Raw genomic sequence first — 15,100 nt, 5'->3', positions numbered from 1 at the left:
TGCTGCAGAGGCGGCAGACTGCCTCAAAGTGCGGTGCTTAACCCCTTGTGCCACCAGGGAGGCCCTAATTCCTTCCTTTTTTCCATCAGGTCTTTATTGAATAATATGTGCAAGTATCTAAGTCAAATTAACATCTTAGGGAATAAAGTTAATTTAATACTATGAAATTTCAGTATAATACTTTATTCAGAATTCTGTTTCCTATGGACATGTATGTTTTTATAGATACCCACATCTGCAAGTTCATTCGGTTGACATGGATGAAAGCACACACATATAAATAATTAGTTCAAAAATGATAAATGCCATAAAAGAGAATATGATGACATAGATATGTACTTGTTTACTTGTGATGGTTAGCATCATGGCTTTAAAACCCGTATTTGTCAAACTTTAATGATTATGCTTTTTAAAAATAAAATAACATTTTATTAAGTATAATAGGGAATTAGAAAAGTAATAAATTAGAAATATCCAAATTTTGAATTTAATTCAAAGAATTTTAAATCTATTTTAATTTGCATGTTCATAGCTTCTGATAAGTGTACCAAAATATACATAGTACCTTTGAGGGGTTGTAAGTCATACATCTGTGTTATAAAATTTGGTGATTAAAAAAAAGGAATATATGATAATATCTTTCTTTAGAGTCTACATTTTTAGATATTTAATGGTATCCTTATTTAAGTCTAAATTGGGATTATGCTTTGAAGTGTTAATGCTCATATTTTCAGATTTAAATAATTTAGAAATGAAATAGAAATTTAATTATTGGACTTAAAATCTTCACTAGAAAAAGCAGTTTCTTTGGGATTTTTTTTTTTATTATTGACAAGAGTTAGATTTGAATAGGTTTTTAAAATGTAGTTATTTGTTTTCAAGTTTTGCTTTGTTGCTTTAGGGTTTATCCCATTGCTCTATATTGTATCATTGTACTCAACAATAGTCGACTTGCTTTTTATCCTTGTAAACTTGAGGTTAGTGATGGTGTAATATATCACTCTTTCAGGCACGATTGGAATTAGAGTTAAAAAAGACACCTAAGCTAAGAAAATTCTGGAACTTGATTAAAAAGAATGATGAAAAAATGGATCCAGAAGCAAGAGAACAGTATGTTGGCAAAGCTTCTTTCCATGTTGTTTTATTATTCTGTGGGCCTTAGATAATGTTGATTATAAGGATTAAAGAAGCAAGCAGGCATGAGTTTTGTCTTTTATCAGCACATTTTTATGTGTGTTTTTTAGGTGTTATCAAGGACTTTTTAAGAATAAGTCAGCTATTTCTACAAAAATTAATGTTTTTATCAACAGCAGATTTCACTGTGTATAATTTCAGCCATCAGCTTTTATGGCATATTTTTAATAGTAATATTATCAGTTGATTAAAAGTCTGTGCTTGCAATATTTCAATGGGAGCAAAGTGCTGTTAGTAGGACACAGGGAAAGGTTCTGCAAACTCTTAAAGAGATTTCCCTTTTTCTCTTTGGCACTAGCCTGTTGTTCTACCTTATGTACCGCTATTCCACTAGGAATCCTTTTTCTTTCTTCATATTTAATTACTCTTTTCTACTTCCTTTTTCTCTGCTTATGTATATATGTTCAGGACTCATTTCCCTTGAGCCTATAACTCATTTTAGCTCCATCTATTTTTTCTTTCATTTAGGGCAATAGTCTACATATACTTTTTTTTTTTTTTTTTTTCAGTCCTGTGGCTCCCACTTGGATTTAGTTCCCCTTCCCTACTCAAAACTTAAATTCTTTTTGACCTCACCAGTCACCTTGGGATTTTTTTCTCAAATATCTCACTTTTTTCCCCAATATCTCACTTTGGGATTTTTTTTCCCAGCTATGAAAAATAGACGCTGTCTTAGCTGGCCTCCTGGGTCAGTAATGGGGCTCCTCTTTCTTCATGTAGTATTATATTTACATACAAAGAAAAAGCTGTATGTTCATAATATATTAGAACGGGTTTTGGGGCAGAAGTTTAACATTTGAATGTTATAAGAAAGACTTATTCAACATTTGAAATTTACTTTTGAAGTAAGTATTTTTCAAAGGTAATTCAGTCAGCATCATCTCTCTGATTTTTTAGGGCCTATCAAGAAAGAAGATTTCTTTCACGACTCATCCAGAAGTTTATCTCTGTGCTGAAATCGGTCCCACTTTCTGGTAACTATTTTTTTTTCCACTTAATTGTGACACTATCATTTAGATGCCCTTATAGAATAATCTCCTAAGATGATTTTAAATTAGGATGACAAAGTATGTGTTCTCTCTTTTTCAGTTATATTACTAAGTACTGTGATTGCTTAAGAATTGACATTTTTCTTTTTTATTCCAAATCCACTGTTCATAGTGGGTGCTGTGGTGTTGTTTTCACCTCAAGGTTTTTTGCCTTGAGGAGGTGAGCAAAGTGTTTTTACCATAAAAAATTCACATATTTTGAAGGCACCAACATGGTAATTGAAATGTTCACTTTTTACCAAATATTTTCTGAGCTTACTTATAAGACCCAAGACCTTGTAAGGGTTATTTATTCTGGTATACAGTGGTGAATATGATACAGACTGTTCTTATCACATTTGTAATATGGTGCTAAATAGTGTTTTCAAGTGACATCAAATACTGTTTGGAGGAGAAGAGAAGAATTATTTTTGAGATGTAGCTATAAGAAAATGAAAGGATTTCCTTTTGTCATGGCTTCCATTTATTTGTGAAAACAATAACTATACAATATGTAGGGTGTATACTTTAAAACATGCCATGATTATATTATTTATAGAGATCTATATTTATGTGCCTGTGTTATATAACTATGTCAAGAGGTGTTAACTACATTACACTGTTTATAAGCTCTTTATAAACATTTAGTGAATGCAAATGGAATAATGTTTACCTAAATAAAGGTCTACAAAAGCAATGTAAGATATCCCATTGGTTGATAACATTTCCCAAGTGAAATATAATCAAACCACAGCTGTGTAGATAGATCATATTTATATCTTCCATTAGAGATTGTAGCTTTGTTTAAATGAAGTACAACAGAATTACTTGTAAAACAAATTGATTCTCCAAGTAATATTTTATAACTGAAAATCATATCTACAGTTTGGTAAGGAGTAGATATAAATGCTGTAAATGTTGGTTTGGGGCAAAATATTATCAATATAAAGAAAAAATCATCATGCTTATGATCTAATTTACATGACATAAGTATATGTAAATTAGATCACAAGCATGATGATTTTTTCTTAAATATTTTAAATATTTATGTCTAAAATATCTATATATATAAAATATTTATATATTAAATCTAAATTTAATAATCTGTATCTATATATTAAATATCTTGGGGCCTCCCCGGTGGCGCAGCGGTTGAGCGCTGGGTTGTGAAGCTCCCTGCAGCCTCTCCGGCGCCGGTTCGATCCCCGGCTGCTTCCCGCCCACCGGAGGAGGGTCCCACATGGCGCGCAGACCTCTCCTGCCGCCCACTGCTCCCCTCAGCAGTGTACTTCGGTCCTTCTGCCTGTTCTGCTCCCCGCTCTGGCTCTGGTGAATTCTCTCACCCTCCCACGCTTCTGACTGTACCCAGTGCATGTATAAACAAACAAACAAATAAATAAATAAAATAGGTGCCTCTTTAAAAAAAAAAAAAATGTTTAAAAAAAAAAAAATATCTTGGGGCCCGCCCCGTTGGCGCAGCGGTTGAGCGCTGGGTTGCGAAGCTGCCCGCAGTCTATGCAGCGCCAGTTCAATCCCCGGCAGCTCCCCGGCCACCGGAGGAGGGTCCCACATGGCGCGCAGACCTCTCCTGCCGCCCGCTGCTCCCCTCAGCAGTGTACTTCGGTCCCTCTGCCTGCTCTGCTCCCTGCTCTGGCTCTGGTGAATTCTCTCACCCTCCCGTGCTTCTGACTGTACCCAGTGCTTGTATAAATAAATAAATAAATAAATAAATAAATAAATAAATAAATAAATCTTTAAAAAAAAAAACTACATATAAAATATTTATATCTTAAATATCTTAAATATCTTAAATTTTCTTAAATATTTTAGTTAAGTAGCTTATACTTGGAAAGATGACTTGGATTTCATTTTCTTGGAACAAATAGTGTAATAATCAGTGCTAGAACTGCTAATGTCTAATAATTAGGATCATAAAAATCAATGTACAGCTAGCTGTAACTATGGGGTGTTTTTTCTTGGTTCATGTAGAAAGATTCAAAAACAAGGTTTTAAAGGTTTAAAACAAGTAACAAGGCCTGCAATAATTTTAACAACCCATAAAATCTCTAACTGTTGGCAATGTTGTTTATATATTGTAAGAAAATGAAAATTCTTAGATGGATCCTGAGCTTTAATCACTATTTGCTCACTCTCTGGCACAAGAAACCAATAAGATGATGGAAACAGTGTGCAGTCCAGAGAGGGTATAAAGATCATGGCTTATATAGTTAGGAAGCAGAAAGCTAATTTTTAAAAAAATTACAAGAAGGATTTTACAGGATCGTTGAAAACAACATGTCCATACCAGCTGTTGTAAATGAACTCTGCAAAGGATGACCAGAGAGGTCAGGACTGCTGTCAGAAGAAAGGGAAAAAAAAAATACATAATACACTTGCCTAGCAGAACCAATTAATGTAAAAGCATTCAGTGTTGTCCTCCAAACCTCAGAATTTGAGCACCCAGCATTTTGTTCCACTTTTAAATAATAAAATATTAGCGACTGTTGTTGCTAATAATTTTCTCGTGCTATAAATAAAGATACAGAATACGGAGTTTCCTCAATTTTAAAATTTTGGAAAATATTTTCTTTTGATAGTATAAGAACAAACGATAACAACAGAGGACTAGTTTGAATGGACTTAACTTAAAAGTTGCTCCTTTAAATTCTTTAGTTCCAATTGCTGTGTGACCTAGACTATGTCTCAGAAAACTTGGATTCCAGTTCTAATCAGTCATTATTTCGTTCTGTACTTTCTTCGAGTCAGGGTCTAACCTGGAAAATGAAGACCTAGAATAGATGTTTTCAAGGTTTATTCCAGCTGTTAAACTCTATGGTTCTTATATTTAAAGTCTGGCTTATGGGCAAGTGCCAGTTAACATTTCCATGTATTATTCACAAACAAATTCATAATTCTTCACATAAAACCTTCCATTGTCTTGTATACTGCAAATAAATAAATGGATTTATGTAAGCATTTGTAGGGTGATTTTTACAGGTGTAGCACTGGGTTAGTTACATCTGGGAGTCCTTAGTCTCAGCAGCAGTAGGAACCCTGAAATTATCTCCTTTTTAAATGAAACAATCTTTGCAGGATGGTTTTAACTCATAAAATGGTAGACCAGTTTTCCTAGCCAAAAAAAATACCAACTTGTACGCTGAAAGTATGTCAAGTCACAAGGTTGTAATTTTAAAAACAAAAATATTCTTAAAAATAGTATGCCCAACATAGCTTAATGTGAGACTGTGATTTAAAGGATATTTTATTGTCTCTGTGTTATTGGCATATTAACATCAAAATATACATGTACAGAGCAAAGAAAAAAAATCAAAAATTGCTGCTTTAATTTGTTTGGTATATATAGCTCTCTTTTCCACCCGTTTTCTTTGTATTCTAAAAATAAATGTAGACATAGCTGTATATATCTTTGTATTTATATGTATATACACATGTCTGTGTACATGAGAGTTCTGGAAGTTAGTGTATGAAGACAATAAGGAAAATAAAGCAAAAACTGATGTGAAACTGCCATTCTAGTTTTTATATTTCCAAGTACTTTGAAAATCTTTCGGTACAGATTTTTTTAGTAAACTTTAAAAAAAAAAATCTTTGCAATTCTGATTTTTAAAATGTCTTACCCAAGCTAGGTTTTTTTCATTTTCTTGATTTATGTGCTAAATACAAGAGTAAACAGCCTTATTTGAATATAGGTGAGGAGTCCTTATTCTGAATCAAAGTCCAATCCTGATAAATAAGAGACAGTTAGGGGCCTCCCTGGTGGTGCAAGGGGTTAAGACACAACCTATGAAGCTATCTGCAGCCACTACAGCATGAGTTCAATTCCCAGCCAGGGAGAAAACCACATGGCGCAGCAGACCTCTCCTGACTCACCTGCTGCTCCTCTCAGCAGTGTATTTCAGTCAATATGCCTGTTCTGTTCCCTACCCTGTCTCTGCTGAATTCTCTCACCCCCCCAACACCTCTGGCCTGTGTACCCCACTTCTTGTATGTACAAGTAAATCTTTAAAAAAAAAGAGAGAGAGAGACAATTAATGTTAATAACTAAAAAACTGCCAATTTTAAGATACAATACTCAGAATGGCCTAAGTGAGAATATTCTAACATGTTTTCTCTGTTATGTCTAGATACTGTCACTATGGACAAAGTTCACTACTGCGAAAGATTCATTGAACTTATGATTGATCTGGAGGTAAGAAATGAGCAGTAGCTTTTTTTTTGTTACGTGAACACTAAGGGAGCTAAGATTAAATGTATGAATATTTCTTTAATACCTCAAACAGGCCTTTGTCCCTATCTCAAGGGGTTAAATACAGAAGGAAATTAAAAGCAATTGTTCCTTGTAGGTTTTTTTTTCATCCATGCATACAAGAGCTGGGGTACAGGCCAGAGAATCAGGGGGTGAGAGGACTCACCAGAGACAGAGTGGGAAACAGGACAGGCAGACTGACTGACATACACTGCTGAGGGGAGCAGCTGGTGCGACAGGAGAGGTCTGCCATGTGGGTTGGCTCCCTGGCTGGGGATTGAACCCAGGCCATAGCAGTGATAGCACTGAGACTTAACTCCTAGGCTACCAGGGAGGTTCAAGAGGGTTTTTTTTTTTTAACATGAGAATTAGAGTTTGGATTCAGATTAGAATTTGGACTAACAGTCACTCATGAGATCTTCATTCAAATTCTATCTCCACTTAATAACTAATTTGTAACCTCTAACGAGTGCAAAAATGTCTTCTGTAAAATTATGCCATTTGAATAAATGAATGATTTACAAACTGATTGTTCTAGTTTCTCGGCTTTGTCTTGCTGACTGTCGTTGGGGGTTGTGGGCAGAGGAAATGGAGAAATGAGTCCAAGGATTGTCAATACTTCTGAGTTAAGTATCAGTAGACCTCACCTCTAGCTGTCTAGAATATCAGCAGACTTGTTGCTGTGGTATTTTTTTCTAGGCCCTACTTCCCACAAGACGCTGGTTTAATACCATCCTGGATGACTCCCACCTTTTGGTGCACTGTTACCTTTCCAATCTTGTCCATCGGGAAGAGGATGGCCATCTTTTCTCCCAGGTAAGCATTAATGTATCTGAATATACTTACCTTTCTTATTCTAAGGTTGTTTTCTTTGCCATGAAGCTGGAAGTACCAGATCGTAACTCAAGGAAACTTTTGCTGACTAATGAATTGAATATCGTAAATTCCTATTTAATCATTTTGTTTTAATTGGATGAAGTCTTATTATTGAACTGAATTATGATATTGATGAGGTAGTCCCATATGCCCACATATATTGATTTTATGTTATTAATGACTGTGGAATATCAATAGATGATAAACATTAATTTCAAGCAAACTACACTGATTCCAAGGCTCTCTTGGCATGATGATGGTGACAGGCAGTTGGTAGTGTGGAAATGTATATGTGCTTCATTTACTGCCCTGCCTAAGAAGTTGAAGTACTACTGTTTCTCATTTCATGTAATGTCACCTAGACAAATTGTCTTCAAACAAACTCTAATACTTGCCTTTCAATGAGATCATATAGTTTTTATGTGTTTACATATTCTTTTAGGAATTCTTTAACCTTTAATCTGTGTTTTCCTCCTTTTTCTCATTCTCTTGTTGTTTCTCTCTAGTGATTGCCACATTTATTAAAATGTACTAAATTCTGATCTGATCTGCCATACATTAGATTTAGGGTGAAAGCAGCTAGGAAATTCTGTTGATGTTGCTGCCACAGGGGGAAACTAGACCTTCATTAGCAGCAGGAACTAATCCAAAGATCGGGCTTGATGGCCTTGGGGACTGCTGAGAGGAATGAGCAGCTTAGCTTTCCCCACTTTGCTGTTTTTCCCTAATAGAAAAACAGCATGTGGAGAAAAATATCTCCAATTAGAATCGTAAAATCCTCATTCAGAAAATTCTGTATTAATGGCCTAAGTGAAAGACCTTAAGAGTTCCTGCTAGTGCTATAGTTTTATAAATTTTTCATTATGTAAATAGATTTTTGTAATTGTCATTAAAATCTTTGGCTTTCTTTGATGGGATCTTTAATGTCTTTTTAGTATTGTGATTGCAGTTTAAATTCTTCCCTGTGTGAATAGACTTAATTTATTTACAAGGCACATCCTTTATCTTCACACACTAAAAAGCACTTTTAGATATCTTCTGAGATGTGTATTGCAATATTAGATTCCAAAGCTTTTCTGCACCTCCCTGAATGTATAACTTTTTATTATTTTTAATCATGTTTGTTCATGCTTTCCTGACCTTATGTTCACACAGTATATTCATTTAACTGTATCCTTCAGCTATTGGACATGCTGAAATTCTACACTGGTTTTGAGATTAATGACCAGACTGGAAACGCCCTGACAGAGAATGAGATGACCACCATCCACTACGACAGAATCACTTCTCTGCAGGTAATTGAGATGCGTTATAGCCTTTGCTGCTGCTCCATAAACTTGGGGCACACTTACATGCTAGGTTTTGTATAGTACAGACAGAAAATGGTAGTAATTTAGTAGTGTTTTCATCTTGAACTTTCAAAATACTGCTAATTCTGATGTTCTCTTAAAAAAAAAATGGCTTTCTTTCATATTCCTCAGTCCTCAGAATCAATATACTGATACTTGAAACTCAGAAATAGAGTATTTTAATGTATGACAAGTGTGTAAGCACTTTGTACATTTTTAAGATAAACACATATGGCACAGCAGTTTACCAGTCTAGCTCAGCTATGCCAGAAAGCACCTTTGTGTTCTGTTACTGATCTAATATTGACCTTGACCTCTATTTCCTCTGGTGTCAGGAGTTTTTGTCAACTTGGAGTAATCCAATTCTTTCTGTTTTAAAACGTCTTTTTAGGAAAGCATCAGACTTAAGTTCAGACTCTTTCATAATCAGTTCCACTATCTCTGAAGGACTCTCTCGCTCTCCCTCTCCCAGCTTGGCACATGGATTCCTAGAGACAGACACTAAGATATCCTTATTGTTTTGAAAGTGGTGTGCTCTGCCCACTGTCCTACCTCAACTGTCTTTTCCTGGAGCCTGTGTGTTTTATCCTGCCTTGTCCTTGCAGTGACCACATTTGGTTTGTGGTCTCTCCTCTTGACACAGGCAAAGCATGATGGTTATGGTTGTTCCTGAGGAACTTGGCTGCCTCCTGCTGCTGAGGTCCCAGTCTTGGTGGTGGTAGTGGTGGTGCTAGACTTCTCCTGAGAGCTTACTGACCTTCATTTCCTAGCCTAGCTCATTCTCAATCGTGGATCGCAGGGTCATTTTGTTATCGTAACCCAATGGCTGCCTTAGCCATAAGCTTGGCCACCTTCTGTCACCCATAGTGAGGCACACAGATACTTCTGGATCTTTATGTGCCACATGTACTTTAGGGAAGACAAGAGATGTTATCTCCACACTTTTACAAAATCACCATGATGCTGCTATTTTTATTTTCTTGTAGCTTTTACCCCATCTTGGTTGGGATGTAGCCTCCAAAGATCCTCTTTGGGCAGATTTCCTAAGTAAAGCAGGGCACAAACACACGATGCTCAAGCTGGCTCTTCAGCGGGAGTTTCCCTTCAGGGACTTTTAGTTTTGTTACACCTATTCTTGATAATGAAATGTTTTCTTTTTCTCTCCATGAAGCTGGCCTTTATGGCTATTTCCATTTCTATTCAAAATAAAATTTTAGAAATTAAAAGCTGAACACTTTTTTTTGCCTTTCTGCTAAAACAGTTCTCTTTTTCATCCTTTTGGGCTGAATGCTTCTGTCTGAATAAGGCTGGGTTCACATATGAAAAGCATGTAAGAGAGAGAAGTGCATTAGTAATTTAAAAAATTTCCACTGCATAGCGTATAAATTGTAGCTGGTGTATTGATACGTAGATATTAATTATTAACTTTTTTTACTTTTTTTCTAGAGAGCTGCTTTTGCACATTTCCCTGAACTCTATGATTTTGCCCTCTCAAATGTGGCAGAAGTAGACACTCGTGAATCCTTGGTCAAGTTTTTTGGACCTCTTAGGTAAGGGAGTGTAAAGGAAAACTATGCAGTCTCTTTTACTCCTGAATTTTAATTTTCTTTTTAAGCTTTTAATCTATTACTTTAGATAATGTTACTTATTATACTATGCTTTATTGACACCTGGAAATAATTCTTCCTCCTGCCACTTGGTATCTTACACCCACCTAAATATAGTCATCCATACTATCTTTGTTTTGGTGGGGGGGAGGGGGTTAAAATCTATATTTTTCATAAATGATATTTTTCTTAGATCTTAAGTATTTCTTTGAGTAGAAGATAACACATAGTCTATCAAGCATAAACATAAAGGAGACACCAGTATATGTTCATCATGTGTGATACTAGAAATGTGACTTAGGAACATTCTTTCACAAAGGGCAGTGTATTTTAATAGCTTTTCCAAATTACTGAGAATATTCTTCTTTGATATATGTCAAAATTTGACAGATGATGGTATCTTAAAGGTTATTTGACCGTAGAATATCAAACCATGTTTGGGACCTACATTCATTTTTTGAAATGGAGACAAGTGACATGGTTATGAATGAGAGGAGTGAGTTGTGGTATTTATTCTGCCCAAATTGATCTATAGATATAATTCATTTCCAGTCAGAATCCCAGCAGTATGCTTTTAAAGAAATTGACATACTTAACTCTAAAATGAATATGAAAAGGCAAATAAAGTAGAATAGCTGAAACACTTTGAAAAATTATAATAAAGTTAATTCTACTACCTAATTTCAAAACTTCTATAAGGCAGCAATAGTCAAGACGATGAAAAGAGACGAGAGAGAGAGGAAGGAAGATAGATAGACAGAAAGACAGAGATAGATAGATAGATAGATAGATAGATAGATAGATAGATAGATAGATAGACAGACAGACAGATCTGAAACAATATAATTCAGTAATATACTACACATACATCATTAGTTGATTTTTTTTTTTTTAAGATTTATTTATTTACACAAGAACCGGGGTACAGGCCAGATGCGCGGGAGAGTGAGAGGATTCACCAGAGACAGAGCGGGGAACAGAACAGGCAGACTGACAAAGTACAATCCTGAGGGGAGCAGCGGGTGAGCCAGGAGAGGTCTGCTGTCCCATGTGGGATTCTCACCGGCCGGCCAGGATCAAACTCGCTCTGCAGAGGCTGCAGACAGCTTCACAGTGCGGCGCTCAACCACCTGCGCCACCAGAGAGGCCCCATCATTAGTTGTTTTTTTTTTTTTTTTAAATTCCTTAATTTTTTATTCCTGGTACCACTACCACAATTTACAGGGCAATATACCTGATGTAATTAAAAGAAAAAGAAAAAGACAAAGCTACAACAGATAAAAGACCTCAGGAATGTACATCTAATTGACACTACATTGCATTAATCAATAGCTGCACTTTTTGCAAACTGTGGCTATGACAGTCCTGAACAAGAAGGGTTTCCTGTTTAAGCTGCAGTAACTTTTCTGACTATGGATCATCATTCCTTCTGTGGCAGATTTTTACAGTTCCTCTAATGGATTTGGGACGACTGTCTCAAAGTAACCTGCAGCTTTCCTGACAACTCCTCGCTCTCCTGCTAAGAACGGTAGCCCTTTTCTGCTGAATTTTTAGAACCTTCTGCTACTATAGCCACCACTTCCACCACCAGATCCATAACCACCACCATAGGGACTGCCCGAGCTTCTTCCACCAAAACTGCCCCCCTTCATGGGTCCATAATTTGATTGCTGTTGTCCACTATAATTCCCAAAATCATTGTAGTTCCCACCACCACCATAGTTACCACCTCCAAAATTTCCTCCTTCATTGTAACCATCATATCCTCCTCCTCCACCACCATATCCACCACCTTGGTTTCCATATCCTGGTCCACCACCACCATAGCCTCCTCTACTACTATAACCAGGCCCACCACCATAGTTGCCACCATCACCTCCAAATCCATTATATCCACCATCACCTCCTCCATAACTACCTCTGCTGCCACCACCTCCACCACCATAACCTCCTCTTCCACCAAAGTTTCCACCACGGCCAAAGTTCCCTCCACCACCTCCAAAGTCCCCTCCACGACCCATAAAGTTGCCAGATCCACCTCCACGACCTCTCTGTGATCCAGCAGACTGCATTTCTTGTTTAGAAAGGGCCTTTTTCACTTCACAATTATGCCCATTAATAGTGTGGTATTTCTGAACAACAATTTTATCAACTGTGTCATGATCATCAAAAGTTACAAACGCAAATCCTCTCTTTTTTTCCACTCTGCCTATCTTCCATAACTTCTATGGTTTCAATCTTGCCATACTTTTCAAAGTAGTCTCTCAAATTATATTCCTCTGTATCTTCCTTAATACCACCAACAAAAATTTTCTTCACTGTTAAGTGGGCACCAGGCTTTACAGAATCCTCTCTATAAACAGCTCTCTTTGGTTCCACTACACGCCCATCAACCTTGTGTGGCCGAGCACACATTGCTCCATCCACCTCTTCAACACAAGAGTAAGTTACAAAACCAAAGCCCCTGGAACGTTTTGTTTGGGGGTCTCTCATCACCACACAATCTGTAAGTGTGCCCCATTTCTCAAAATGTTCTCTTAAACTATCATCTGTAGTTTCAAAGCTCAGACCACCAATGAACAGTTTTCTCAACTGCTCCGGTTCCTTTGGATCATGGCCACTTTTTCCTATTTCCAACTGAGCGGCGGCCCAAACCACCGCACAGAAAACGAAATTTTCGTTGTCTTAAAGAGACCTATGAGGCCTAGCAAGGCGCCGGCACAACTTCAGCGCCAACACGGTGCCCCAAGCTGCGAGGCCATTTGCGGCATTTTCTGCCGAGCCGCCTCCTCCCTTTCGCTTCCAATCCCGCGCTTCATTAGTTGATTTTTGACTTAAGTATCAAGACAACTCAATGAAGAAAGGATAATTTTGTTGACAGTGGTGGTAGATTAATTGGCTGATCATATGCAGAGTATGAGATCTGACCCATAGTTCCATCATATACAGAGATTAACTGAGAATGAATTATAGACCTAAATATCAAAACTTATAGGAAGTATAGGAGAAAATCTTTGTGATCATGGTTTATGCAGAGAATTTTATAGACACCAAAGCACAATCCTAACAGAAAAAGATTGGCAAATAGAATTTTATCCAAATTGCAAATTGAATTTTATCCAAATTTAAAACTTACACTCTTTGAAAAAAATTGTTGAGAGGATAAAAAGACAAGCCCCAAACAGGAGACAATTTTGGCTAAATACGTATATGATGATGGACTTTTACCCAGATGTTTTAGAACTCAATAGTAAGAAAACAGCTTAATAAAAAAGGGGGGGCCCTCCCCAGTGGCACAGTGGATTGAGTGCCGTGCTGTGAATCTGTCTGCAGCCTCCACGGTGCCGGTTTTATTCCTGGCCGGCCAGGGAGCAACCCACATGGCGAGGCAGACCTCTCTTCTCTCGCCCACTGCTCCCCTCAGCAGTGCCTTCGCTCTGTCTGCCTGTTCTGCTCCCTGCTTAGTCTCTGGTGAATCCTCTCACCCTCCCATAACTCTGGCCTGTACCCCAGCTCTTGTATAAAAAAAAAGGGACAAAATATTTAAATAGTCACTAGACCAATACAGATATAGCTCTCATAGGAAAGATGCTTAGCATTATCAGTCATTAGGGAATTGCAAATTGAAGTCATTAAGAGATACTGTTGTGGGCCTCCCCGGCGCAGTGGGTTGAGCGCAGCACTGTGAAGCTATCTGCAGCCTCTGCAGTGGGGGTTCGATTCCCAGCCTGCCAGGGAGAGAACCACATGGCGCAGCAGACCTCTCCTGTCTCTCCCACTGCTCCCCTCAGCACTGTTTTCTGTCCATCTGCCTTTTCTGTTCCCTGCTCTGTCTCTGGTGAATTCTCTCACCCTCATGTGCCTCTGGCCTGTAACCCAGTTCTTGTATAAATAAAATACAAATCTTTTAAAAAGAGAGAGAGAGAGATACTATTGTGTACCCATTAGAATTGTTAAAACAAGAGCATTATGTTGTTTCTTGATAAGAATGTAGCGCAACTGGGATTGTCATATTGCTGGTGGGCATTCAAAAGGGTATTGCCACTTTGGGAAAATTTGACAATTTCTTATAAAGGCAAACATGCAATTATTATATGATCTGATGTCTCACAGATCCACCGAAAAGGATGAAAACTTCTATTCACACACATTTGTACAGAAATGTATATAAAGCCTTTATGTATAGTTGTTAAAAACCGGAGTACATAAATATCCTTCATCTTGGAGATGAGTGAACACGCTGAGATATAATCATACAATGGAATACTACTCAGCAATAAAAATAACCAACTACTGCAATGTGTCGCTTAATGATGGGCCTACATTCTGAGCGATGCATCGTTAGGTGATACTAATATTGCACAAAGGTCATAGAATGTAATTGCAAACCTAGATGGTCTAGTCTACTTACTACACACCTACGCTCTATGGTGTATATTAGGGCCACTATTGTATTTGTGGCCTGTCATTGACCAAAATTTTGTTAAGGGCAATGTGATTATTTACAAACAACAAGGTGGGTAAATCTCATTGTATTATGCTAAATGAAAGCAACCAGTGTTAAAAGGCTACATGATGTACGATTCCACTTATTTATTGACTTTTTGGGGAAAGCAGAATTATATAAAGATTGAAAGCAGGGCCTCCCCGGTGGCACAGTGGTTGAGCGCTGGGTTGCGAAGCTGCCGGCGGCCTCTGCAGCGCCGGTTCGATCCCCGGCTACTCCCCGGCCACCAGAGGAGGGTCTCACATGGCGCGCAGACCTCTCCTGCCGCCCGC

General features: G+C 37.5%; 2 protein-coding genes across 2 annotated transcripts in view; one reads left to right on the top strand and one right to left on the bottom strand.

Moving 5' to 3' along the window:
* Positions 1–15,100, top strand: part of AQR (aquarius intron-binding spliceosomal factor) — an 87,957-nt gene that overhangs the window by 18,957 nt on the left and 53,900 nt on the right. Inside the window, exons 8-13 of the mRNA XM_037502164.2 lie at positions 1,010–1,110; positions 2,092–2,168; positions 6,368–6,432; positions 7,189–7,305; positions 8,547–8,660; positions 10,161–10,264. Of these exons, the coding sequence (XP_037358061.1) occupies positions 1,010–1,110; positions 2,092–2,168; positions 6,368–6,432; positions 7,189–7,305; positions 8,547–8,660; positions 10,161–10,264 (578 nt within the window). The remainder of the gene's footprint in view (positions 1–1,009; positions 1,111–2,091; positions 2,169–6,367; positions 6,433–7,188; positions 7,306–8,546; positions 8,661–10,160; positions 10,265–15,100) is intronic.
* On the bottom strand, positions 11,507–14,660 carry LOC119239496 (heterogeneous nuclear ribonucleoprotein A3-like). The gene is given in 3 exon segments (XM_037504119.2): positions 11,507–12,519; positions 12,521–13,005; positions 14,645–14,660. Coding segments are annotated over 3 exon segments (1,149 nt in total). The 3' UTR covers positions 11,507–11,871.

The sequence above is a fragment of the Talpa occidentalis genome, unplaced genomic scaffold, assembly GCF_014898055.3.
Source record: "Talpa occidentalis isolate TD23 unplaced genomic scaffold, MPIMG_talOcc4v2.1 talOcc4.11, whole genome shotgun sequence".
NCBI classification, from domain to species: Eukaryota; Metazoa; Chordata; class Mammalia; order Eulipotyphla; family Talpidae; genus Talpa; species Talpa occidentalis.
This window is presented reverse-complemented; position numbering and strand designations above follow the sequence as displayed.